Genomic DNA, 25,930 nt, shown 5'->3' with positions numbered 1-25,930 from the left:
GTAGTGTTGGTGTCGGAATTTAAGAGAGCTGTTAATTATCCCTAGAATATCTTTAGAAAGGGAATGTGTTGTGTTGGAATTTAAAAGAGCTGTTCATTATCCCTATAATATCTTTAGAAAGGGAATGTGTTGTGTGGGAATTTAAGAGAGCTGTTAATTATCCCAAGAATATCTTTAGAAAGGGAATGTGTTGTGTGGAAATTTAAGAGAGTTGTTAATTTTCCCAAGAATATCTTTAGAAAGGGAATGTGTTGTGTTGGAATTTATGAGAGCTGTTAATCATCCCTAGAATATCTTTAGATTGGGGATGTGTTGTGTGGGAGTTTAAGAGAGCTGTTAATTATCCCTAGAATATCTTTCGAAAGGGAATGTGTTGTGTGGGAATTTAAGAGAGCTTTTAATTATCCCTAGAATATCATTAGAAAGGGATTGTGTTGTGTGGGAATTTAAGAGAGCTGTTAATTACCCCTCGAATATCTTTAGAATGGGAATGTGTTGTGTTGGAATTTAAGAGAGCTGTTAATTATCCCTAGAATATCTTTAGAAAGGGAATGTGTTGTTTGGGAATTTAAGAGAGCTGTTAATTATCCCTATAATATCTTGAGAAAGGGAATGTGTTGTGTTGGAATTTAAGAGAGCTGTTAATTATCCCTAGAATATCTTTAGAAATGGAATGTGTTGTGTTGGAATTTAAGAGAGCTGTTAATTATCCCTAGAATATCTTTAGAAAGGCATTGTGTTGTGTGGGAATTTAAGAGAGCTGTTAATTATCCCTAGAATATCTTTAGAAAGGGAATGTGTTGTGTGGGAATGTAGGAGAACTGTTACTTATCCTAAGAATATCTTTAGAAAGGGAATGTGTTGTGTGGGAATGTAAGAGAGCTGTTAATTATCCCTAGAATATCTTGAGAAAGGGAATGTGTTGTGTTGGAATTTAAGAGAGCTGTTAATTATCCCTAGAATATCTTTAGAAATGGAATGTGTTGTGTTGGAATTTAAGAGAGCTGTTAATTATCCCTAGAATATCTTTAGAAAGGCATTGTGTTGTGTGGGAATTTAAGAGAGCTGTTAATTATCCCTAGAATATCTTTAGAAAGGGAATGTGATGTGTTGGAATTTCAGAGAGCTGTTAATTATCCCTGGAATATCTTTAGAAAGGGAATGTGTTGTGTGGGAATGTAGGAGAACTGTTACTTATCCTAAGAATATCTTTAGAAAGGGAATGTGTTGTGTGGGAATTTAAGAGAGCTGTTAATTATCCCTAGAATATCTTTAGAAAGGGAATGTGTTGTGTTGGAATTTAAGAGAGCTGTTAATTATCCCTAGAAAATCTTTAGATAAGGAATGTGTTGTGTTTGAATTTAAGAGAGCTGTTAAATTCTCCCTAGAATATCTTTAGAAATGGAATGTGTTGTGTGGGAATTTAAGAGAGCTGATAATTATCCCTATAATATATTTAGAAAGGGAATGTGTTGTGTGGGAATTTAAGAGAGCTGTTAATTATCCCTACAATGTCTTTGGAAAGGGAATGTGTTGTGTTGGAATTTAAGAGAGCTGTTAATTATCCCTAGAATATCTTTAGAAATGGAATGTGTTGTGTGGGAATTTAAGAGAGCTGTTAATTATCCCTAAAATATCTTTAGAATGGGAATGTGTTGTGTTGGTTTGGCACAAATTCACATCCTGTGCTGTTTTTATGACCTAATGTGTGCGTATTTCTTCTTTTTAAACCTGGTGTGTGCGTGTCTGATCTGTTCCTGTGCTGTTCGTGTGTTGCAGACCTGCAAGAGATAGTGTTTGTGATCCAGAGCCAGAGTAACTCATTCCACGTGAGTCGGGCGGAGAGACAGAAAGCAGACCTGTTACAACAGACTCAGAGCCTCACACAGGTACCACCAGCGCCACCAATGACTCTTAGAGTCGCACACACAGCATACGTTTTACTATCCTGTATTTACATTCAAAATCCTATTTTCCCTGAACCCTAACCTTAACTCCTACCCTAATTGTAACCCTCACCTGGGACATGTCCCCATGAGGGACTATTCCTTGTTTTACTATCATTGTGGGGACATTTGTGGCTTTCCGGTACCCACAATGATAGTAATTCACGCACGCACGCACGCACGCACACGCACGCGCACACACACACACACACACACACACACACACACACACACACACACACACACACACACACACACACACACACACACACACACACACACACACACACACACACACACACACACACACACACACACACACACACACGTTTTTAGACAACAGCATCCCTTAACTTCAACCATCTTCTCTAAGAAATATGGTTCATGGCCACAAATAGCTGTTGTTTACCTACTTATTCCTCTTTGCTCCCTGTGGACCATATAGCCGTTACTCTTTTGGAATAATTTGTGTGGAAAACCATCAGTTTAGTGTAACCGTGTCAAGTTGAAATACCACCATTGGTATACCACCATTGAATTGCTTTTCGGTGAAGCTTCCAGCCAAAGTGTTTCAAAATGGTGGTCAAGTGTGTTTGTGAGACAGAGGATGCAAGATCAAATACCAGTGCAGGCTTGTGAGCGAGAAAGCTAGACTTTTAAATGAATTAAATAAAGCCATTGAGAGTGGTTACATTTCTCCAGCCCCATCCCTTACCAAAACAGTGGCGGGGTGCCTGCTTTGTTGTTTTTTGAACTGCAGATTGTTCCTTTAACACCGTGTTATAAAACCTAATTAAGGAGTGGAGTTGATAAGATCTGTACAGAATACCATAGACAACCAATGAAATAAAGGATATGTCTTTTCACAACAAACATAATCAATGAAAGAGGCACCAGTGCAGCCCATTCTTTTTGCCACATGGTGTCAGCATTGCTTTTTATGTGAAGGAAACGATCATTGTCTCAGTTTGTATCCCCATCTGAGAGGTAGAGAAAACGAGGTGCTGGTAGCATAGTGTAATGTCCAGTAGTGCAATGAAATAAAGTAGCTTTCACCTGGTCAGTCTGTCATGGAAAGAGCAGGTGTTCTTAATGTTTTGAACCAATCACGTGTTCTTAATGATCGTTTCGAACCAATCACTCCAATAGATCTGGCAGGCCTCCCTATAGGGGTTATACACTTAGTATACAAAACATTAAGAACACCTGCTCTTTCCATGACATAGACTGACCAGGTGAATCCAGGTGAAACCTAGGATCCCTTATTGATGTCTCTTGTTAAATCCACTTCAATCAGTGTAGATGAAGGGAAGGAGACAGGTTAAAGAATGATTTTTTAAGCCTTGATACAAAAACACATGGATTGTGTACAGTATTTGTGCCATTCAGAGGGTGAATTGGCAACACAAAATATCGAAGTGCCTTTGAATGGAGTATGGTGGTAAGTGCAAGGCACACCAGTTTGTGTCAAGAACTGCAGTGTTGCTGATTTTTCATGCTCAACAGTTTCAAATCAAATCAAATGTATTTATATAGCCCTTCGTACATCAGCTGATATCTCAAAGTGCTGTACAGAAACCCAGCCTAAAACCCCAAACAGCAAGCAATGCAGGTGTAGAAGCACGGTGGCTAGGAAAAACTCCCTAGAAAGGCCAAAACCTAGGAAGAAACCTCGTGAGGAACCAGGCTATGTGGGGTGCCCACAAAAGATCTCCGCCACTGCACAACCCAAGGGGGGACGCCAACCCAGACAGGAAGATCACATCAGTGACTCAACCCACTCAGGTGACGCACCCCTCCTCGGGACAGTATGAAAGAGCCCTAGTAAGCCAGTGACTCAGCCCCTGTAATAGGGTTAGAGGCAGAGAATCCCAGTGGAAAGAGGGGAACCGGCCAGGCAGAGACAGCAAGGGCGGTTCGTTGCTCCAGAGCCTTTCTGTTCACCTTCACACTCCTGTGTGTATAAAGAATGGTCCACCACCCAAAGGACATCCAGCCAACCTGACACAACTGTGGGAATCATTGGCGTCAACATGGGCCAGCATCCCTGTGGAATGCTTTCGACACATTGTAGAGTCCGTAACCCCCCGACCAATTGAGGCTGGCTGTTCTGTGGGGAGGGGGGGGGGGGTACACAACTCAGTATTAGGAAGGTGTTCTGAATGTTTGGTATACTCAGACTGATTCAGCTGCATATTTCTATAAAAAGTAGCTGTGTGTAAGACAGTCACTTGCAGGAGCTTGCAGAGTTTGTGCGTGCGTGTGTGTGGGTGCGTGTGAGCATGCATGTACGTACGAGTGTGGAGGCTCTGGCTGTTGCAGGGACCAGGCCCCCCCCACCCTTTCCACACACGCCCCACCCAGTCTACTCCATGAGTAAAGCTTAGCATAATATGTGTCTGTGATGGCTGTCTCTCTGAAGTGGTGTAAAGCGATGGGTTTTTGTCCCTGCAGCCTGCCGGGTGTTTGAACTGATTTGTTTCTTACTACCTGAGGTGAAAGTCAAGTTTAGACTGGTGAATATGCCATTATGTTGTTAGTGTGTATATGGGGCTTGACTGAGCTTCTGGCAAACCCCCGGCTGACTAATGTGGTTAACATACTGGACACAGACTAGGATTAGGGATTTACAGTCCAGTACTATGATGGTGTGATGCTAGGTATTTGTGGGGCATTGCTGTTGAGTAGCATGAGTATATAAATCAATCTGGAGCGAGGTTGTGTCTCTGTGTGTCTGTGAGCAGCATGGTCCCCCTTGGTTTCCAGTCTGCTGAGTGGAGTGGATGCAGTCATGAACCCTTGTTTTCCTCTCTGTGCGAGACTACCGCAGGCCACTACTGAATACATCACATGCCCTTCAACTCGGAATCAGAGAAGGTTTGATTGAAACCTAAGTTTCGTGTTTTCACAAAAGTGGCTAGGGCAGTCAAATACTTCAATACTTTGTGGCAATCTTTTGCACACCTGAGTACCTTTAGGCTACACACAGTTTGTTTGTTTTAAAATAACGATTCTATAGGTACTTAGTAGAGCTGGGCGATATGAACAAAAATCCATATTGTGATAAATTGCCTGAAATTGCGATAAAAGGATGACCCTTTAAACCACTACTAGTAGTTTTGATGGTTGTAGCTGTCAATTGTCCATTTAACAATCGCCCATATTAGCAAACATTTCATTCCAAACTTCACATTTCTCTAGTATAGGCTACTTATTGTAATGAACAACATCAGCAAAATGCCTGCGATAAGTGATCGCTGTGGTCAGTGTCAAATGTTCGGTTTATCGTCCCAGCTCTAGTACTTAGGCTTTGTTTCTGTGCCTCTGCTGTCTTCAACTAAACAAACACAATTTATTTTAATAAAGATTCTTTGAGGACTGTCCTTCCATAGGTTCCTTAGGTTGTCTTTACTCCTGCTGTAAACTAAAGACTCTTTGGTTACTCTGCTCTAAATCGAAGAGTTGCTTTCTTAGTTATTCTGCTCGAGATTACTGCTGTAAAGTAAAGATGACCTCTTAGGTTAATGTTTTAAAGTAAATACTATTTTAGTTAATCTGCTGTAAAGAAAATACTTCCTTGGGTTACTACTGTAAACACTTCCTTAGTTACTCTGCTCTGAAGTCAATACTTCTTTAGGTTACTGCTGTAAAGTAGAGATTTCCAGAGGTCCCACTGTTGGGCTTGACTTAAACACTATTTCTCTTTTCAGACACCCCCTCCGGTCCTGCTCCTCCACAGTCTGACAGACAATGAGGGAGACTGGAGCATCCTTCCTGTGCTGCCTTAGTAAGTGCTTGGACCTGTCAGCTCTCAAAAGAGCAGCCATTACCCACATTCACAAAGACTTCCATCTTGTAATTCCCATCCATACAGTACAGTATAGTATGGATGTAACGATTCACCGATAAAGTTTACGAATCGGTGGTTAAACAATATTAGGCTTTATTTATTGAGTGACAACCAATGTAATTGGCTAGGTAATTTTATTCAAATGCATTTTTGAAAATTGTGATTTACTGGAATATAAATAGCTTAAGCTACTGCCGGAGACAACTCAAGCATGCATGCACATGCAACTTTCAAGACATGTTGGGCGAGCTTCACCATCCCTTCATCAAATCTAACATTGCCCCCCACCATAGACATATACGTCATTCACACATGCATGCAATCATGCACTCACTCACACACACCAGACAGAACCAGCTCATGAGCTCCATCAGCAGCAGGGCCACTCTAAAATGTCAACGTTGAGAACAGAGTGCCCCATGGTGGCGGTGGGGTGACGTCTTTGAAATCGTTCCAAACGAAAATGTGCAGTTCTTGTATCCTATAGGTGCTCGTATCTAGATACGTATCAAATTGCCTTGTAAGGAAAAGATGCACATCCCTACTATACAGCATGTGACTGTATCCACCTGCTAGAGTCAGGCAAAAACATATCATCTCTGGCAAATAATCATGTAGCAATATTGGAGGTTATATGAAAGTATTATTGATTTAGTACAGCATGACCAATACACACAATACTTAATTCATTTGAATTTTAGAAGGTATTTCTCCTATTGTATAACAGGATTAGCTACCATACTATGATAGTTACCAATAACCGCCCGTCAACTTATGCCCTGTTCTGCCTTTTGCTAGCCTGGGTGTCAGTCTGTTTCTGCTCTCTTGCCAACTACTTATTCAATTCTCATGCCAAACAATGACAACAATGACGGAGAAGGCAAGAGCGTAATACCAATCTGGAACCAGGCTAGCCTTTTTCCTACAATGAGGTCAAAACGAGAGGTCATGTCATGAATGTATCCACTGGTTCAATAAGCTGTGCAAAGGTCTGGTGACCCTGACAGTATTTCTGCTTCCTCAGTTTATCCTTGTTGTTTGGGAAGAACTCATCCTGGTTGGTGTTTCTGGAAGAGGAGACTAACGTCAAGGTGACCAAACTGCTCCAGGCCCTCAGGAAGTTTGACAGGAGAAAAGTAAGTGACCCACAGACTTAGGATTGTAATAATAATATTTTTATACGGAGGGACCGCTCTGTACCAGTCTTTACTTACCGTATTCACAGTACTTCACTTCTCCTTAGCCAACGACAGGGGAATTTCCCCACTGAGCACCAGCCTTCTGTCTCAGCAGCTGTAATAGTCAGTGGGTTGGACCTTGTCTTGGAAACCCACACCCTAGGCAACAGCAGTGACTAGGGTCTGGGATTAATGATGGACTCTCTTGGTAACTTCGAAAAGGAAAAAAACTATTCCGGGTATGGTCCTCTTCAGCAGAATACCGGCTCTGAAATACTAACCCTGGTTATGGTAAAATTAAAGTGAGTATTGGACATCATTTTTCATTCCAACCTTAAACATTGGGTTGGATCCTGTATCTGGGCCCATATAAACCTAGTTTCTAGGTAGATAGGTTGCTTCCGGCAATATACCAATGTTCCAGTTTAACACATCTGTAGAAGTTCCAGCACCAGTTGGGATAGAGTGGTCGGAAATAGGAATCGTGTTACCGATAACGTCACTGCCGGATCCACTTGTTGCTCTAGCTCAGGGATGGGCAACTCCAGTCCTCGGGGAACCCAGCTAACACACTTGACTCCAATAATCAACTTCAGTTTAGAATGCAATTAATTGAATAAGCTGTGTTTCCTAAGGATGGAGAAAAAGTGTGACACCACTCTGGCATCCCAGGACCGGAGTTGCCCAGCTCTGCTCTAGCTAAATGCAATTCCTGCCTGCATTTTAAGCTCTGCCTACCCAAACTCATTATTTGTTGGGAGAGTTGTCTGTCATGAAGAGGAATTTTAAGAAATGTTAGATAGAAGCCGACATCATCCCAAACCTTGTGCCATTGCCTATCTTGGCCTGTCTAGGCCTGCAGTCCAACCAGCCTGTAAAGCAGGCTGTCTGTCAAACACAGTATGAGCTGTTTTAGCCTCCCGTCTTCCAGAGGCCTATTTTAATCTCTCACTCCAACAATAATAATAATGTTAACATTTTACCTTAGCGGCAGCACAGATGCATGCAGGGTTTATTAAGGTGTCATCATTTGGGGCGGCAGGTAGCTTAGTGGTTAGAGCATAGGGCCAGTAACCGAAAGGTTGCTAGATCGAATCGCCGTCGCTCTGCCCCTGAACAAGGCAGTTAACCTACTGTTCCGAGGCCGTCATTGTAAATAAGAATTTGTTCTTAACTGACTTGCCTGGTTAAATAAAAAAAGTATTTGAAATATATATATATATATATATAAAAAAAATATATCTACCATTTTACTTTTAGCTCGTCTCCAGGGCCACTCTCTGAGGTTCAGGATCCAGGTGTTGCAGGTTGATTACCTAGTTGTTTTAAACCACGAGCACAGGATGCCAATAGAAGGTTTTGTCCTCCATAGTGTTATTGAGTTAATATTAATTTTGTTTTAGAAAAGTAGATTCTGAGGATAAAACCAGATAATGACAGTTGAAAGAGGTGTTGCTTCATTTGTTTTTGAAGCAACATCTGTCATCCTATTGACTGTAGAAAAGTGAATGCTTAAACTTTCTGGATTTTGTTACCATCAATCATTTGAATAGGCTTTATCAATGTTTCCAATTTACTTGGCTTTCCTACGGTCAAACATATATTTCTTGTTGTCTTGGGAGTTCAAAAATTATGTTTTTGTTGCTTATTTTTATGGATGAAAGATTCGTTTTTTGATAAGCCTGGACAGTTGAAACATTCTTTAAACCAAAGCACAGGATAGAGAACTCAAAGCCCAATATCATCCAACGGCCATCCTGATTAGTACATCTCGATACCGTCCAATGAACAACATCAAACTAATTACACCTCCCGGTGGTTCACCTGACCTTCAACAAAAAATGGTTTTGTTCTTATTAACAGAGAACAGAGGTTCAAGCTATTCCTACTCTGAAAAACAATGCATAATAATTAAGTGAACCTTCCATCTGCTAGCCGGGACAGCCTGGAACCTGTAAGGGATTCCAATTCCAAGTGGGAAATAGAATTCATTATTATCTCATCATCCACACACAGCCCTGAGCTCTGTGCACAGCGCTATATCAGGGATGTAGGCTGTCGGAAAGGATGTAGGCTGTCTTATGACTCATTGTAATAAATCACTCTGTATGTGTGACTTCAATTTAGACTCAATTCGATTCAGTATTAATGCAGGGACCATCTTTACTATGGTCAAATAAAGTCCCAGAATAGTTTTGGGTACTTTAAAAACAGCTACTACTTTAATAACTGGTAGACTCCTCTCAGAGATATGCTTCCATTTATCAGAATAAAATAAGTGTATGCATGCAAGCAGTAGTTTGTTAACAAAGACATGAGTAAATTTGCTTGTCATGTCTAATTGGGAATCATGTTTGCTTTTTTTATAAAATGTCTTTCTGCAATGTTTCTAATGTTTATCACCTCAATGAATACAGCCCAGATGTGTGGCGCATTAGCAGTAATGTCACCATGATGCTGATGATGTAACATCCATCCCTCAGGAGTGGTTCCTGGGTAAACCTCTTCATGATGAGGAGTCGACCATCATCCACCACTACGCCTTTGCAGAGAACCCCTCCATCTTTAAATACCCAGACTTCTCTGCTGCCTGGGCCCTTAGCATCCCCCTGCTTGACAGGTCAGGTCCTAATCTATATCTACCTTGTTTAACTCTTGTTGTCTCCATCTACCTTTAAAGGTGCAATCTGTGATTTGCAATCTGTGATTTGTCCATTTTTATTTTTACTTCTAAATTAATTAAATAACTACTACATTTCTTCTTGGAAAATATAACTTATGAATGCCTCGTGAGATTAGTTCAACTGTTTTATCTGATCAGAACCAAAAATATAAGCTGTTTCAGTCCACTGTTTATAAACAATGTGTACTGAACAAAACATTTAAAGTGGTGGTCCCATGTTTCATGAGCTGAAATAAAAAAAATCCCAGAAATGTTCCATACGAACAAAAAGCGTAGTTCTCTAAAATGTTGTGCACAAATGTGTTTATATCCTTCTTAGCGAGTATTACTTCTTTGCCAAGATATCCAACTGACAGATGTGGCATATCAAGAAGCTGATTAAACAGCATGGTCATTACACAGTTGCACCTTGTGGGGACAATAAAAGGCCACTAAAATGTGCAGTTTGTCACACAACACAGTGCCACAGATGTCATGTTTTGAGGTGAGGGAGCGAGCAATTGGCATGCTGATTGCAGCAATGTCCACCAGAGCTGTTGCCTGATAATTGGATGTTCATTCCAGTTCATTTAGAGAATTTGGCAGTGCATCCAACAGGCCTCACAACCACAGACCACGTGTAACATCTGGCTTCTTCACCTTTGGGATAAAGTCCACCCAGACCCACCCATGGCTGCACCCCTACCCAGTCATGTGAAATCCATCGATTAGGGCCTAATGATTTTTATTTCAACTGATTTCCTTATATGAACTGTAATCTTTGAAATTGTTGCATGTTGCATTGATATTTTTGGTCAGTATAAGTTGAAAAGAAAACCACTTTATAGCTTTAAAACCTAGTTAGAACTATCAGTTTGATCTGATGGATGCACCCATAGATCTTTTTTCCCTATTGGTCTTTAGAAACCTGAATAGGGACCACATCTCAGCAATAATGTGCTCTACTGGACAATAACTTTTTTTATACTGTTTATTTCAGTCTATCAATAATCATTGTTCAATTCTTAGTGGTCTAGGGAAATAAGAATATTTATAACTGCAAATTCTAATAGATAGGGATTTGATCTTGCAGGCTCGCAAGCAAAGTGAGAGATGAACCACTCAAGTCTGACTTCACTATCGATCTGAAGCATGAGGTAAGATTTATATCTGACCGCTTTATCACTGTGAGTTCTGATGGTTCTAATGGAAATGTGTATAAAGGGTAATTCAATCAAATGTAAAATATTGGAATATCGGCTACAGTTTGACGGCATGGAGTAAAGCAGATATTTTTATCGCTTCATAATTTGTGTCAATAACCAGGAATCCCTCCACAGTTTTTATGCACATATAAAACCCATATTAAAAAAATTATGGAAACAGGAAGTCTGGGTAAAATTTTAGAAATGCAAACAGATACTTTTTTGTGTCTGTAAAATTAATTATGCGAGAAATGGCAGTGGAAATGTCTTAATGCGCAAATATTGATATAACCATCATATTGGGGGAAACAAATTGGAGTCCCACTATGACTCGAGAAAGAATGCAGTTCATTAGGCTACAGATTAAATAAATTATGATGACTTTCAGAGTATGGTGTGAGTGCACAGTGATCTTGATGCTCCTTTCCCAAACATATTGAGGATCTTATTCTGGTGACATGATGATTATTGCTTGAATATCCTTGCTCTTATCCATAATAATCTCATCATGTAACTAGCCTACCGGCATTGTATCTGCAAGCTGTTGGTTAGAGCACACGTGCCAAGACCAGAGTGGGCACATTTTTTATTTAACACAAGAGTTTGTGACTAAACTAGAGTTAGAGTTGAAAATGTGATGGAAACTCATATAACTTTAGATTTTTGGGGGGGACATGAAAACTTAAGCGTTAAAAGTATTGTACATTTTCAGTGGACTACGTCATCACACACTGATTTTTGCCTGCAACAAGTCCATTTGAAAATTGGCATATTTTATTTTTGTGGATTCTGGAATATTGTCATGAAAATCTGTTGCAAATTGGATTGAAACCTAGTTTATCTTCAATTTGTATTATCCTTCTCTGCTGTCCCCTGCCTTTTCCTGCTGCTGTTGACTGGAGAGCCAAGCAGATGCTGATCAAGTGAAGTATAATTTAATATAACCAGGTGTCAAAAACCTATTACATCTGACAATAGCCCAATAGAAGCAGCTTCTTCCTCATAAAGCTCCCGGTGGCTGTCACATTGTTGTCTGAGGACACTCTGTCCCTGTGACTTTGCCTTTCCATTCTGTTTTTTAGCCCCATATAAGAGCATCTTCAGTCCTTCATTCAGGGGAGAAATAGAATTGCACTCACTGTATCCCTGTCTCTCTGTCTCAGCTGGGTTTTTCTCCCAACTGTCTAGATTCATATTGCCTGTCACATTTCTCTGACTCATGGATTTAGCCTCAGATATGAAAGACAGGGAAAGATAACACTTTACAATAAGGATATATTAACATTAGTTAACCTGAATAAATAATTCATTCATATATCTACTAAGCAATTATTCATGGTATGTATGTTTACTAAGCCATCAACAATCCATGAATGAATTATTTATCAAGCTTATAGTTTATGTTAGTTAATAGGTTAGACGTCAGTGAGGTATTTGACATAGTCTGCTGATGGAAAAATGTACAGTTGAAGTCGGAAGTTTACATAGACCTTAGCCAAATACATTTAAACTCAGTTTTTCACAATTACTGACATTTAATCCTAGTAAAAATTCCCCGTCTTAGGTCAGTTAGGATCACCACTTTATTTTAAGAATGTGAAATGTCAGTATAATAGTTGAGTGAACAATTTATTTCAGCTTTTATTTATTTCATCACATTCCCAGTGGGTCAGGAGTTTAGCATTGCCTTTAAATTGTTTAACTTGGGTCAAATGTTTTTCCACAAGCTTCCCACAATAAGTTTGGTGTATTTTGGCCCATTCCTCCTGACAGAGCTGGTATAACGGAGTCAGATTTCTAGGCCTCCTTGCTCGCACATGCTTTCTCAGTTCTGCCCATAAATTCTCTATAGGATTGAGGTCAGGGCTTTGTGATGGCCACTCCAATACCTTGACTTAGTTGTCCTTAAGCCATTTTGCCACAACTTTGGAAGTATGCTTGGGGTCATTGTCCATTTGGAAGACCCATTTGCAACAAGCTTTAACTTCCTGATTGATGTCTTGAGATGTTGCTTCAATAATAATTTTCCTTTCCTCATGATGCTATCTATTTTGTGAAGTGCACCAGTCCCCCATGCAGCAAAGCACCCCCACAACATGATGCTGCCACCCCCGTGCTTCACGGATGGGATGCTGTTCTTCAGCTAGCAAGCCTCCCCCTTTTTCTCCAAACATAACGATGGTCATTATGGCTAAACAGTTCTGTTTTTGTTTCATCAGGCTAGACGACATTTCTCCAAAAGTACGATCTTTGTCCCCATGTGCAGTTGCAAACCGTGTCTGGCTTTTTTATGGCGGTTTTGGAGCAGTGGCTTCTTCCTTGCTGAGAGGCCTCTCAGGTTATGTCAATATAGGACTCGCTTTACTGTGGATATAGTTACTTTTGTACCCGTTTCCTCCAGCATCTTCACAACGTCCTTTGCAGTTGTTCCGGGATTGATTTGCACTTTTCGCACCAAAGTACGTTCATCGCTAGGAGACAGAACGCGTCTCCTTCCTGAGCGGTATGACGGCTGCGTGGTCCCATGGTGGTTATACTTGCGTACTATTGTTTGTACAGATGAACGTGGTACTTTCAGGCGGTTGAAAATTGCTCCCAAGGATGAACCAGACTTGTGGAGGTCTACAAAAAAAATTCTGAGGTCTTGACTGATTTCTTTAGATTTTCCCATGATGTCAAGCCAAGAGGCACTGAGTTTAAAGGTAGGCCTTGAAATACATCCACAGGTACACCTCCAATTGACTGAAATGATGTCAATTAGCCTATCAGAAGCTTCTAATGTCATGATATCGTTTTCTGGAATTTTCCAAGCTGTTTAATTAAAGGCACAGTCAACTTAGTGCATGTAAACTTCTGACCCACTGGATTCATCATACAGTGAATTATAAGTGAAATACTCTGTCTGTAAACAATTGTTGGAATAATGACTTGTGCCATGCAAATTAGATGTCCTAACTGACTTGCCAAAACTATAGTTTGTTAACAAGAAATTTGTGGAGTGGTTGAAAAATAAGTTTTAATGACTCCAACCTAAGTGTATGTAAACTTCAGACTACAACTGTATGTGTTATGGCAGTACACCCCCTGCTATATTGTGCATAAAGAGTTACCTGTAACAGAACACAGAGGGTGTTCTTTAACAGTGGGGACTGTGAAGTGGCACACACACAGGCACAGACACACATGATAAGACACGCACTCGACACACATGTTGTATTGTAAATATGTGGTAGTGGAGTAGTGGCCCGAGGGAACATACTAAATGTATTGGGTAAAGTGTTATGAAATATAATGTAATGTAATATTTTTTGTTATATATATACAGTGGGGTAAAAAGGATTTAGTCAGCCATCAATTGTGCAAGTTCTCCTACTTAAAAAGATGAGAGAGGCCTGTAATTTTCATCATAGGTACACTTCAACTATGACAGACAAATTGAGAAAAAAAATCCAGAAAATCACATTGTAGGATTTTTTATGAATTTATTTGCAAATTATGGTGGAAAATAAGTATTTGGTCACCCGCAAACAAGCAAGATTTCTGGCTCTCACAGACCTGGAACTTCTTCTTTAAGAGGCTCCTCTGTCCTCCACTCGTTACCTGTATTAAATGGCACCTGTTTGAACTTGTTATCAGTATAAAAGACACCTGTCAACAACCTCAAACAGTCACACTCCAAACTCCACTATGACCAAGACCAAAGAGCTGTCAAAGGACACCAGAAACAAAATTGTAGACCTGCACCATGCTGGGAAGACTGAATCTGCAATAGGTACGCAGCTTGGTTTGAAGAAATCAACTGTGGGAGCAATTATTAGGAAATGGAAGACATACAAGACCACTGATAATCTCCCTCAATCTGGGGCTCCACGCAAGATCTCACCCTGTGGGGTCAAAGTAACAAAGCCTACCATCAGTAACACACTACGCCGCCAGGGACTCAAATCCTGCAGTGCCAGACATGTCCCCCTGCTTAAGCCAGTACATGTCCAGGCCCGTCTGAAGTTTGCTAGAGAGCATTTGGATGATCCAGAAGAATATTGGGAGAATGTCATATGGTCAGATGAAACCAAAATAGAACTTTTTGGTAAAAACTCAACTCGTCGTGTTTGGAGGACAAAGAAATGCTGAGTTGCTTCCAAAGAACACCATACCTATTGTAAAGCATGGGGGTGGAAACATCATGCTTTGGGGCTGTTTTTCTGCAAAGGGACCAGGACGACTGATCCATGTAAAGGAAAGAATGAATAGGGCCATGTATCGTGAGATTTTGAGTGAAAACCTCCTTCCATCAGCAAGGGCATTGAAGATGAAACGTGGCTGGGTCTTTCAGCATGACAATGATCCCAAACACACCACCGAGCAACGAAGGAGTGGCTTCGTAAGAAGCATTTCAAGGTCCTGGAGTGGCCTAGCCAGTCTCCAGATCTCAACCCCATAGAAAATCTTTGGAGGGAGTTGAAAGTCCGTGTTGCCCAGCAACAGCCCCAAACATCACTGCTCTAGAGGAGATCTGCATGAAGGAATGGGCCAAAAAATTCTCATTTTGTCTGTCATAGTTGACGTGTACCTATGATGAAAATTACAGGCCTCTCTCAACTTTTTAAGTGGAAGAACTTGCACAATTGGTGGCTGACTAAATACTTTTTTGCTCCACTGTAACTGCCCTAATGTTGCTGGACCCCAAGAAGAGTAGCTGCTACCTTGACAGCAATGGGGATCCTTAATAAGTACAAATAGAAAAATGCAAATAAGTCCCTGCGTCTAAACCATTCATTAACAAATGGTCTGTTAGGGCAGTTTCATGTCAGTAAAGGGGTAATAATGAATATTGATGGTATGTTAAGGGTTTATTATTAATACATTATTTGTAGTGATGGTAGTTCATGTTATTGAGAGATGATCTTTATTGTTTAAAAATAGCTTGTGTGTGCTATAAGTATTATTTTGTTATTAATGTTAAATAGCTACGTTTCTTTTACTTATTGTAACTTTGGTACAAATCGCACATTTGCCAGTGGCTAACTGATGGTGCCATGACAACTAGTTAATCACTAACCAACTGCATCAAAAAATGTAATAATACATCAGAATATGTCATTTATCTTTAATTTCAAAAGCAGAATTATCAACATCACATTTTCATCAGAAGCTTTTCTAATGTAAGCTAACTTGAAAGATTAGCCTACCAAAACAGTAGCTAGCTAACAGCAGATAATGACTTGGTATAAATGTCTGCATTGAACTTAATTTTGGTAGCCAAATGTTTGCCATTTGTTGTAAATACTGCTGTCACAGTGTTTTGAAATGTTAGACATGGCATGCTAGCTAATCATTAGCTTGGTGGCTAGCTTCTGTGATTACAGGTTTTATTTGTCATTATGGTGAGCTGCAGTGATTGGCAAATCTTGGTTTGATATTGAAGTGTAGTATGTTGTCCCCTGGAAGTGGAGGTGAAGTAGCTGTTTAATTTCGTAGCCTACATTTTTCTGGAACAGCGAGAGGCAAACACAAACTAACTGGGCATGTCGAACCAGCGCTTCTCACTTCCAGCTTTCATCTCCAGACAGTCCTTGTCACATCTTATCAAGGTGGGTGGAATCAGGCACAGAGAGCAGATAGTGATATGACAGTTTATTCTCCGGTGAACAAAAAACACGGTCAACCCAACACACACAGGGTGAACAATCCAACACAGGATCAAAGACAGACCGGAGAATAAAAGGGGTTAATAATGTAATACCTAGGAAGTTGTAACCTGTAACACACCTCGTTTATTCTCCTCAGGACTTTGAACGGCCTCACACACTGCGGCCCCAGCTTCCAACAGGGCAGGCGGAGGGACAGGTTTCGGGTTGAGAGCCAGACCCTGTCCCCCGGTGCAAACAAGGGGGCCTCACTGCAGTGCTGGTCAGCGCTCCTCTTCTGCCGTTCTCCCGCTAACCGTAATGAGTCCTGAACGGCTTTCCAGGTGTCCTTGGAGCGCAGTACCCATTCCTCCACCGCAGGAGCCTCGGTCTGGCTCTGATTCCATGGAGCCAAGACCGGCTGGTAACCTAACACATACTCAAAAGGGGACAAGTTAGTTGAGGAGTGGCGTAAGGAGTTCTGAGCTTGTTCAGCCCATGGAACATACCTTGCCCACTCACCAGGCCGGTCCCGGCAATAGGACCGCAGAAACCTGCCCACATCCTGGTTTACGCGCTCCACCTGCCCATTACTCTCGGGGTGAAAACCTGAGGTTAAGTTAACCGAGACCCCCAGTCTCTCCATAAATGCCCTCCACACTCTGGACGTGAATTGGGGACCCCGTTCAGAGACGATGTCCTCAGGCACCCCATAGTGCCGGAAGACATGGGTAAACAAGGCCTCCGCAGTCTGCAGGGCCGTAGGGAGACCGGGCAATGGGATGAGACGACAGGACTTAGAAAACCGATCCACAACGATCAGGATCGTAGTACTTCCCTGGGACGGGGGAAGGTCGGTAAGAAAGTCCACCGATAAGTGTGTCCACGGCCGTTGTGGAATGGGGAGGGGTTGTAATTTCCCTCTAGGCAGGTGCCGAGGAGCCTTGCTCTGAGCACACACTGAGCAGGAGGAGACATAAAATCTCACGTCTTTAGCCAGTGTGGGCCACCAGTATCTCCCTCTCAGACTCCGCACTGTCCTCTTGATACCAGGATGACCTGAGGAGGGGAGAGTATGAGCCCACCGAATCAGCTTGTCCCGGACCCCCCTCGGCACGTACTGAGTCCCCACTGGACAGTTAGGGGGGGCCGGCTCTGACCGTGAGGCCCTCTCTACCTCCGCGTCCACCTCCCATACCACCAGTGCCACGAGACATGACGGTGAAATGATGGGAGTTGGCTCAACTGACCGTTCCTCGGTATCATAGAGGCGAGACAGTGCGTTCGGCTTTGGTGTTTTGGGAGCCTGGCCGCTATGAGAGGGTAAACCGGAACCTGGTAAAAAACATGGCCCATCTAGCCTGACGTGGATTTAGTCTCTTCGCTGCCCGGATGTACTCGAGATTACGATGGTCAGTCCAGATGAGAAAAGGGTATTTAGCCCCCTCAAGCCAATGTTTCCACACCTTCAGAGCCTTGACTACAGCTAACAACTCCCGGTCCCCCACATCATAGTTTCGCTCCGCTGGGCTGAGCTTGCTCGAAAAGAAAGCACACGGGCGGAGCTTGGGTGGCATGACCGAGCGTTGGGACAGCACGGCTCCGACTCCAGCCTCGGACGCATCCACCTCCACTATGAACGCTAAAGAGGGGTCCGGATGCGCCAACACGGGCGCATTGGTGAATAGCTCCTTCAGACGACTGAAGGCTCTGCCCGCCTCTGCTGACCAGCGCAAGCGCACCGGTCCTCCCTTCGGCAGTGAGGTGATTGGAGCAGCCACCTGACCAAAACCCCGGATAAACCTCCGGTAGTAATTGGCAACCCCTAAAAAACGCTGCACTTCTTTCACCGTGGTCGGAGTCGGCCAATTACGCACGGCTGTAACGCGGTCATCCTCCATCACCACCCCGGAGGTGGAAATACGATACCCCAGGAAGGAGACGGACTGTTTGAAGAACTCACATTTTTCCGCCTTGCAATACAGGTCATGCTCCAACAGCCGCCCAAGTACCTTACGCACCAGAGACACATGCTCCGCGCGTGTGCCAGAATAGATCAAGATGTCATCGATGTACACTACCACTCCCTGCCCGAGCAGGTCTCGGAGAATCTTATCTACGAAGGATTGGAAGACGGCTGGAGCATTCTTCAACCCGTATGGCATGACTCGGTACTCATAATGACCAGATGTAATACTAAATGCGGTTTTCCACTCATCTCCTCCCCGGATACGCACCAGATTATACGCGCTCCTCAGGTCCAGTTTTGTGAAGAAGCGCGCCCCGTGAAATGATTCCACCGCCGTAGCGATGAGAGGTAGTGGGTAACTAAACCCCACTGTAATGGAATTTAGACCTCTATAATCAATGCACGGACGCAGACCTCCATCCTTCTTTTTCACAAAAAAGAAGCTCGAGGAGACGGTTGATGCGGAGGGCTGAATGTACCCCTGTCCCAGCGATTCAGAAACATTGGTTTCCATCGCAACCGTCTCCTCCTGGGACAATGGGTACACGTGACTCCTAGGAAGTGCAGCGTTCTCCAGAAGGTTTATCGCGCAGTCCTCTCGACGATGAGGTGGTAATTGGGTCGCCTTCCTTTTACTGAAGGCGATAGCCAAATCGGCATATTCAGAGGGAATGCGCACGGTGGAAACTTGGTCTGGACTCTCCACCGTAGTCGCACCAACGGCAACTCCTATACACCTACCTGAACACTCCTCTGACCACCCCTTCAGAGGCCCCTGTCGCTAGGAAATCACCGGGTTGTATTGAGCTAACCAGGGAACCCCCAACACCACTGGAAACGCAGGTGAATCTATAAGGAACAGACTAATCTGCTCCTTATGACCACCCTGCGTTACCATGTCCAGTGGCACCGTAGCCGCCCTAATTACTCCTGACCCTAATGGTCGGCTATCTAAGGAGTGCACGGGGAAAGGTTGATCTAACGACACCAGGGGAATCCCTAGCCTTAACGCAAGCCCACGATCCATGAAATTCCCAGCTGCGCCTGAATCGACTAGCGCCTTATGCTGTAGAGAGGGAAAAAACCCAGGGAAAGAAGTCAATACATACACATGACCGACAGGAAGCTCTGAATGAGTCTGGTGCTTACTCACCTGGGGTGATCGAGCAGTGCACCGCCTGTCCTCCCGACTTCCAGACGAGTTCCTCCTGCACCGGTCGGACGTGTGCCCTCGTCGACCACAACTGGTGCAGGAGGACACTCCTCCTCCGGTCCCCCTCGAAGTTGTCCCTCCTAATTCCATAGGGATAGGGGCAGAGGGGCTGGGAAGTGGAAACGACAGGGCCTGATCCGAACGCCCACGGGCAGCCAGCAGGTTGTCGAGACGGATAGCCAGATCGATAAGTTCATCCAGTGTGAATGTGGTGTCCCGACATGCCAGCTCCCTGCGGACGTCCTCCCTGAGACTACATCTGAAATGATCGATCAAGGCCCTGTCGTTCCATCCTGCTCCTGCGGCCAAAGTCCTGAACTCTAGAGCAAAGTCATGAACAAGGATTATGCCACCACTATGCTTCACCATAGGGATTGTGCCAGGTTTTCTCCAGACGTGACGCTTGACATTCAGGCCAAAGAGCTCAATCTTGGAGCTCAATCTTGGTTTCATCAGCCCCGAGAATCTTGTTTCTCATGGTCTGAGAGTGTAGATTGATGAGGAAAAAATGTACATTCTCTTTTTTATAATAAGGCTAGGCAAGGCAGTTAACCCACTGTTCCTTGGCCGTCATTGAAAATAAGAATTTGTTCTTAACTGACTTGCCTAGTTAAATAAAGGTTAAAAAAAACTCCTGCTTTTAAGTAGGGTGTACATAACATACACTATGGACTCCCCTTCATATTGGTGCATTTGGCTATTACAGCCACACCCATTGATGACAGGTGTACAAAATTGAGCACATTGCCATGCAATCTCTATAGACAAACATTGTCAGTAGAATGGCCCGTACTGAAGAGCTCAGTGACTTTCAACCTCCACCATCAGAGGATGCCACCTTTCCAACAAGTCAGTTTTTCAAATTTCTGCCCTGCTAGAGCTGACCTGGTCAACTGCAAGTGCTGTTATGTCTATGAACAACAATGTCTCAGCTGCAAAGTGGTAGGCCATCAAGCTCACAGAACGTCAAGTGCTGAAGCATGTAGTGAGTAAAAATCGTCTGTCCTCGGTTGCAACATTCACTACCGAGTTCCAAACTGCCTCGGGAAGCAATGTCAGCACAATAACTGTTTGTCTGGAGCTTCATGAAATGGGTTTCCATGACCAAACGGCCGCACAGAAGTCTAAGATTATTATGCGCAATGCCAATTGTTGGCTGGAGTGGTGTAAAGCTCGCCACCATTGGACTCTGGAGCATTGGAAACGCATTTTCCGGAGTAATACATCACTATCTGGCTGTCCGACGGATTAATCTGGGTTTGTTGGATGCCAGGAGAACGCTACCTGCCTGAATGCATAGTGCCAACTGTAAACTTTGGTGGAGGAAGAATGATGGTCAGGGGCTGTTTTTCATGGTTTGGGCTAGGCCCCTTAGTTCCAGTGAAGGGAAATCTTAATATTACAACATACAATGATATTCTAGACTGTCCTTCCAACTTTGTGGCAACAGTGTGGGGAAAGCCCTTTCCTGTTTCAGCATGACAATGCCCCGTGCACAAAGCGAGGTCCATACAGAAAAGGTTTGTCGAGATCGGTGTGGAAGAACTTGACTGGCTTGCACAACCCCATCGAACACATTTGGGATGAATTGGAAATCGAACTGCGAGGCCTAATCGCCCAACATCAGTGTCCGACTGAATGAAAACAAGTCCCCTCAGCAATGTTCCAAAATCTAGTGGAAAACCTTCCCAGAAGAGTGAAGGCTGTTATAGCAGAAAAGGTTCAATGAGCAGTTGTCCTCATACTTAAGGCCATGTAGTGTATCTCTCACGCAACAATTTGTTCCTAATCAAACAATGTCAATAATTATTTAGGTTCATGAGGTTCAATCTCCTCCACCCATTTTCTTTTCATATTGCATTGTCAGTTGTTTTTTTAAAGCATCTATGTCTACCTTAATTTGGTTTTCGTATGTATGTTCACAGTCAGACTGTTGGAAAAGGTCATACATTTCGGATGCCCAGACTTTCACGAATGTAGAGAACCCATTGAAAACTTTTGCTGGCTATTCTGGCATTTGGCATATCCAACAGTCGATTCCAAAGTCTCACCATGCATGCCTTCCATCTCAGCTCACAGGGTTCCCAACACAGGTCCCCACTAATTCCCAGTGTAGGTGCAAACTTGTGGACACACAAAAAATTACGTACTGCTTTATTTCTGCTATATTTCTATAAAACCTGTATTTCTATGGAAGGCTGGGCAACGTTGGATGACCGTTACCTAAATAACTTATAACTCATACCTTATTGACCGTTGAAAAGATTTAGTGGAATTCACAGAGAGGGGAGGGTTGGGGAATTTCTCTCAAACGTCCAAATTAAAATGGTTTTATTACTTGATTATTAATTATGATAATCATGCTGATATGTCTATTTATGTATATATTTCACTTTATTATTAGAACATTCAAATGTGCAGCAGTAAGGCAACAGTTTATACAATGACATAACGTGATAGTTACTTAGATATTTGCTTCCTTACCTTGAAAGAACTCGGAGTGACTTCTAGTGTCCTGCTTGGTGACCTAAACTGGGACATGCCTCATAAGGATCCGTCCCTTTAAAAAAAAAATTGTCACCTAAAATTACATACCCAAATCTAACTGCCTGTAGCTCAGGACCTGATGCAAGGATATGCATATTCTTGATACCATTTGAAAGGACATACTTAGAAGTTGGTGGAAATGTGAAATAAATGTATGAGAATATAACACATTAGACCTGGTCAAAGATTATACAAAGAAAAAAACGTTTTTTTTATACAATCATCTTTGAAATGCAAGAGAAAGGCTATAATGTATTATTCAAGCCCAGTTGCGATTTTGGCCACAAGATGGCAAGAGTGTATTTTAAAGTTTTAGACTGATCCAATGAACCATTGCATTTCTGTTCAACATTTTGTATCAAGACTGCCCAAATGTGCCTAATTGGTTTATTAATAACTTTAAGTTCATAATTGTGCACTCTCCTCAAACAACATCATGGTATTCTTTTACTGTAATAGCTACTGTAAATTGGACAGTGTAGTTAGATTAACAAGAATTTAAGCTTTCTGCCCATGTTACTTACAACCTCATGCTAATCACATTAGCCTAGCTTAGCTTAATCGTCCTGATCCTGTAGTGGTTAAAGGGTGGAATCAAGCTGATCATAACTGTTATAGCCCAATTTCTATCTTGCCCTGTTTATCAAGTGTTGGAAAAACTTGACAATAATCAACAAACTTTGTTGATGTCTATAGTATTCTCTCTGGTATGCAATCTGGTTTCTGCTCAAGTTATGAATGTGTCACTGCAACCTTAATGATGCCACCACTGCTTTTGACTCTAAGCAATGTTGTGCTGCTATTTTCATAGACAGTACACTGACCTTCTCTCAGCTCATATCGAAAGTTGCAGTCTAAGGTTAAATCTAGACATGGTTTCCTCTATCGTAATCACTCCTCTTTCACCCCAGCTGCCAAACTGACCCTGATTAAGATGACCATTTTACCCGTGCTAGATTACAAAGATTTATGTTTATTTATAAAAAATCCTCTTCGACCTCACTTCCCCTATCTGAGATGCCTACTGCAACCCGCATCCTCCACAGCACCCATTCTGCCAGTCACATTCTGTTGAAGGTCCCCAAAGCACACACATCCCTGGGTCACACCTCTTTTTATTTTGCTGCAACTAGCGACTGGACCGAGCTGCAAAAACCACTAAAACTGGACAGTTTTATCTCCATCTCTATATTCCAAGACTCAATCATGTAACTTGTTCTTAATTGACTTGCCTTGTTAAATAAAGGTTAAATTAAATAGAAAATGACTGCAATCCGCACCTTTTTGTTTGTTTAGTTTTTTGTTAAATTAGCTACTGCCAACATCTAGCAACATTATAATTTTATACCAATTCCCCATGCACAGTCATATCCAAAATGATTGGCACCCTTGAAAAAGATAAGCAAAAAAAGACTGTAAAAAAATGTATTTTAACTTCTTGAAACTCCCCATACCGGATCCGGGTTTGTGACTAAAGCCTCAGGCTCATTAGCATAACGCAACGTTAACGATTTCTGAAAATCGCAAATAAAATGAAAATAATGCATCTGCTCTCAAGCTTAGCCTTTTCTTAACAACACTGTCATCTCAGATTTTCAAAATATGCTTTTGAACCATAGAAATTGACTAATTTGTGTAAGAGTATGCAAAGCTAGCATAGCATTTTGAGTAGCATTTAGCACGCAACATTTTCACAAAAACCAGATAACCAAATAAATAAAATAATTTACCTTTGAAGAGCTTCTGATGTTTTCAATGAGGAGACTCTCAGTTACATACCAAATGCACAGTTTTTCCTGAAAGCGTCTGTGTGTAGGAGAAATCGTTCCGTTTTCTACATTGCGTCTGGCTACCGAAACGAACCGAAAATTCAGTCACCTACAACGTAAAACTTTTTCCGGATTAACTCCATAATATCGACCGAAACATGGCAAACGTTGTTTGGAATCAATCCTCAAGGTGTTTTTTCACATATCTCTTCATTGATATGCAGTTCGTGGAAGCTTGCTTTCCTCTCTGTATCCCATGGAAAAATACTGGCAGGTGACTTTTGCGCACCAATTTCGGCGCAGGACACCGGGCGGACACCTGGTAAATGTGGTCTCTTATGGTCAATCTTCCAATGATCTGCCTACAAATACGTCACAATGCTGCAGACACCTTGGGGAAACGACAGAAAGGGCAGGCTCATTCCTCTCGCATTCACAGCCATATAAGGAGACAATGGAAAACAGAGCCTCAAAAATCCTGCTCATTTCCTGGATGCCATCTCATCTTGGTTTTGCCTGAAGCTCACGTTCTAGGGCACGCACAGAGAATATCTTGGTAGTTCTGGACACGTCAGAGTGTTTTCTTTCGAAAGCTATCAATTATATGCATAGTCGAGCATCTTTTTGTGACAAAATATCTTGTTTAAAACGGGAACGTTTTTCATCCAAAAATGAAATAGCGCCCCCATAGATGTAAGAGGTTAAAAATGTAGCTATATTATATGCAATATTTTTTTAGGTATTTGGACACCTGTTCGTTGAACATCTCATTCCAAAATCATGGTCATTAATATGGAGTTTGTTCCGCTTTACTGCTATAACAGCCTCCACTCCTTCTGGTAAGGCTTTTCACTAGATTTTGGAACATTGCTGCAGGGACTTTCTTTCACAAGCGCATTAGTGAGGTCGGGCACTGATGTTGGGCGATTAGGCCTGACTTGCAGTCGGCGTTCTAATTCTTCCCGACGTTGTTCGATGGGGTTGAGGTCAGGGCTCTGTGCAGGCCAGTCAAAGTCTTCCACACCGATCATGACAAACCATTTCTGTATGGACCTCGCTTTATGCACGGGGGAATTGTCATGCTGAAACAGGAAAGATCATTCCCCAAACTTTTGCCATAATGTTGGAAGCACAGAATCGTCTAGAATGTCATTATATGGTGTAGCGTTAAGATTTCCCTTCACTGGAACTAAGGGGCCCAAACCATGAAAAACAGCCCCAGACCATTATCCTCCTCCGCCAAACCCAGATTTGTCCATCGGACTGCCAGATGGCTAGGTGTTATTCATCACTCCAGAGAAAAGGTTTCCCCTGCTCCAGAGTCCAATGGTGGCGAGCTTTACACCAATCCAACCGACGCTGGCATTGAGCATGGTGATCTTAGGCTTGTGTGCGGCTTCTCGGCCCTGGAAACTCATTTCATGAAGCTCCCGACGAACAGTTCTTGTGCTGAAGTTGCTTACAGAGGCAGTTTGGACCTCGGTAGTGAGTGTTGCAACGGAGGACAGACACATTTTACTCGTTCTGTTAGCTTGTGTGGCCTACCACTCCCCTGCTGAGCTGTTGTTGCTCCTAGACATTTCCACATCACAATAACAGCACTTACAGTTGACCTGGGCAGCTCGAACAGGGCAGAAATTTGACAAACAGACTTGTTGGAAAGGTGGCGTCCCATGACGGTCCCACGTTGAAACTCATTGAGCTCTTCAGTACAGCCATTTTACTGTCAATGTTTGTCTATGGAGATTGCATTTTCGTGTGCTCAATTTTATGTACCTGTCAGGAACGGGTGTGGCTGAAATAGCTGAATTCACTAGTTTGAAAGGGTGTCCATATACTATTGTATATACTGTAGTTACCAAAACAACAAAATAGCTAAATGAGATACAATAACTATCTAAGATACTCAAGTGAGAGAGTGGTGTGGAGCCATTCACTTTTTCCTCCCTCTAACAACTCGGCAG

At 42.5% G+C, this 25,930-nt stretch overlaps 1 protein-coding gene across 1 annotated transcript in view; it reads left to right on the top strand.

Moving 5' to 3' along the window:
* Positions 1 to 25,930, top strand: part of LOC135551471 (beta-1,3-glucosyltransferase-like) — a 158,722-nt gene that overhangs the window by 98,210 nt on the left and 34,582 nt on the right. Inside the window, exons 4-8 of the mRNA XM_064982680.1 lie at positions 1,780 to 1,889; positions 5,657 to 5,733; positions 6,821 to 6,932; positions 9,458 to 9,594; positions 10,730 to 10,793. Of these exons, the coding sequence (XP_064838752.1) occupies positions 1,780 to 1,889; positions 5,657 to 5,733; positions 6,821 to 6,932; positions 9,458 to 9,594; positions 10,730 to 10,793 (500 nt within the window). The remainder of the gene's footprint in view (positions 1 to 1,779; positions 1,890 to 5,656; positions 5,734 to 6,820; positions 6,933 to 9,457; positions 9,595 to 10,729; positions 10,794 to 25,930) is intronic.

This window comes from Oncorhynchus masou, chromosome 13, assembly GCF_036934945.1.
Source record: "Oncorhynchus masou masou isolate Uvic2021 chromosome 13, UVic_Omas_1.1, whole genome shotgun sequence".
Taxonomy (NCBI): Eukaryota; Metazoa; Chordata; class Actinopteri; order Salmoniformes; family Salmonidae; genus Oncorhynchus; species Oncorhynchus masou.
This window is presented reverse-complemented; position numbering and strand designations above follow the sequence as displayed.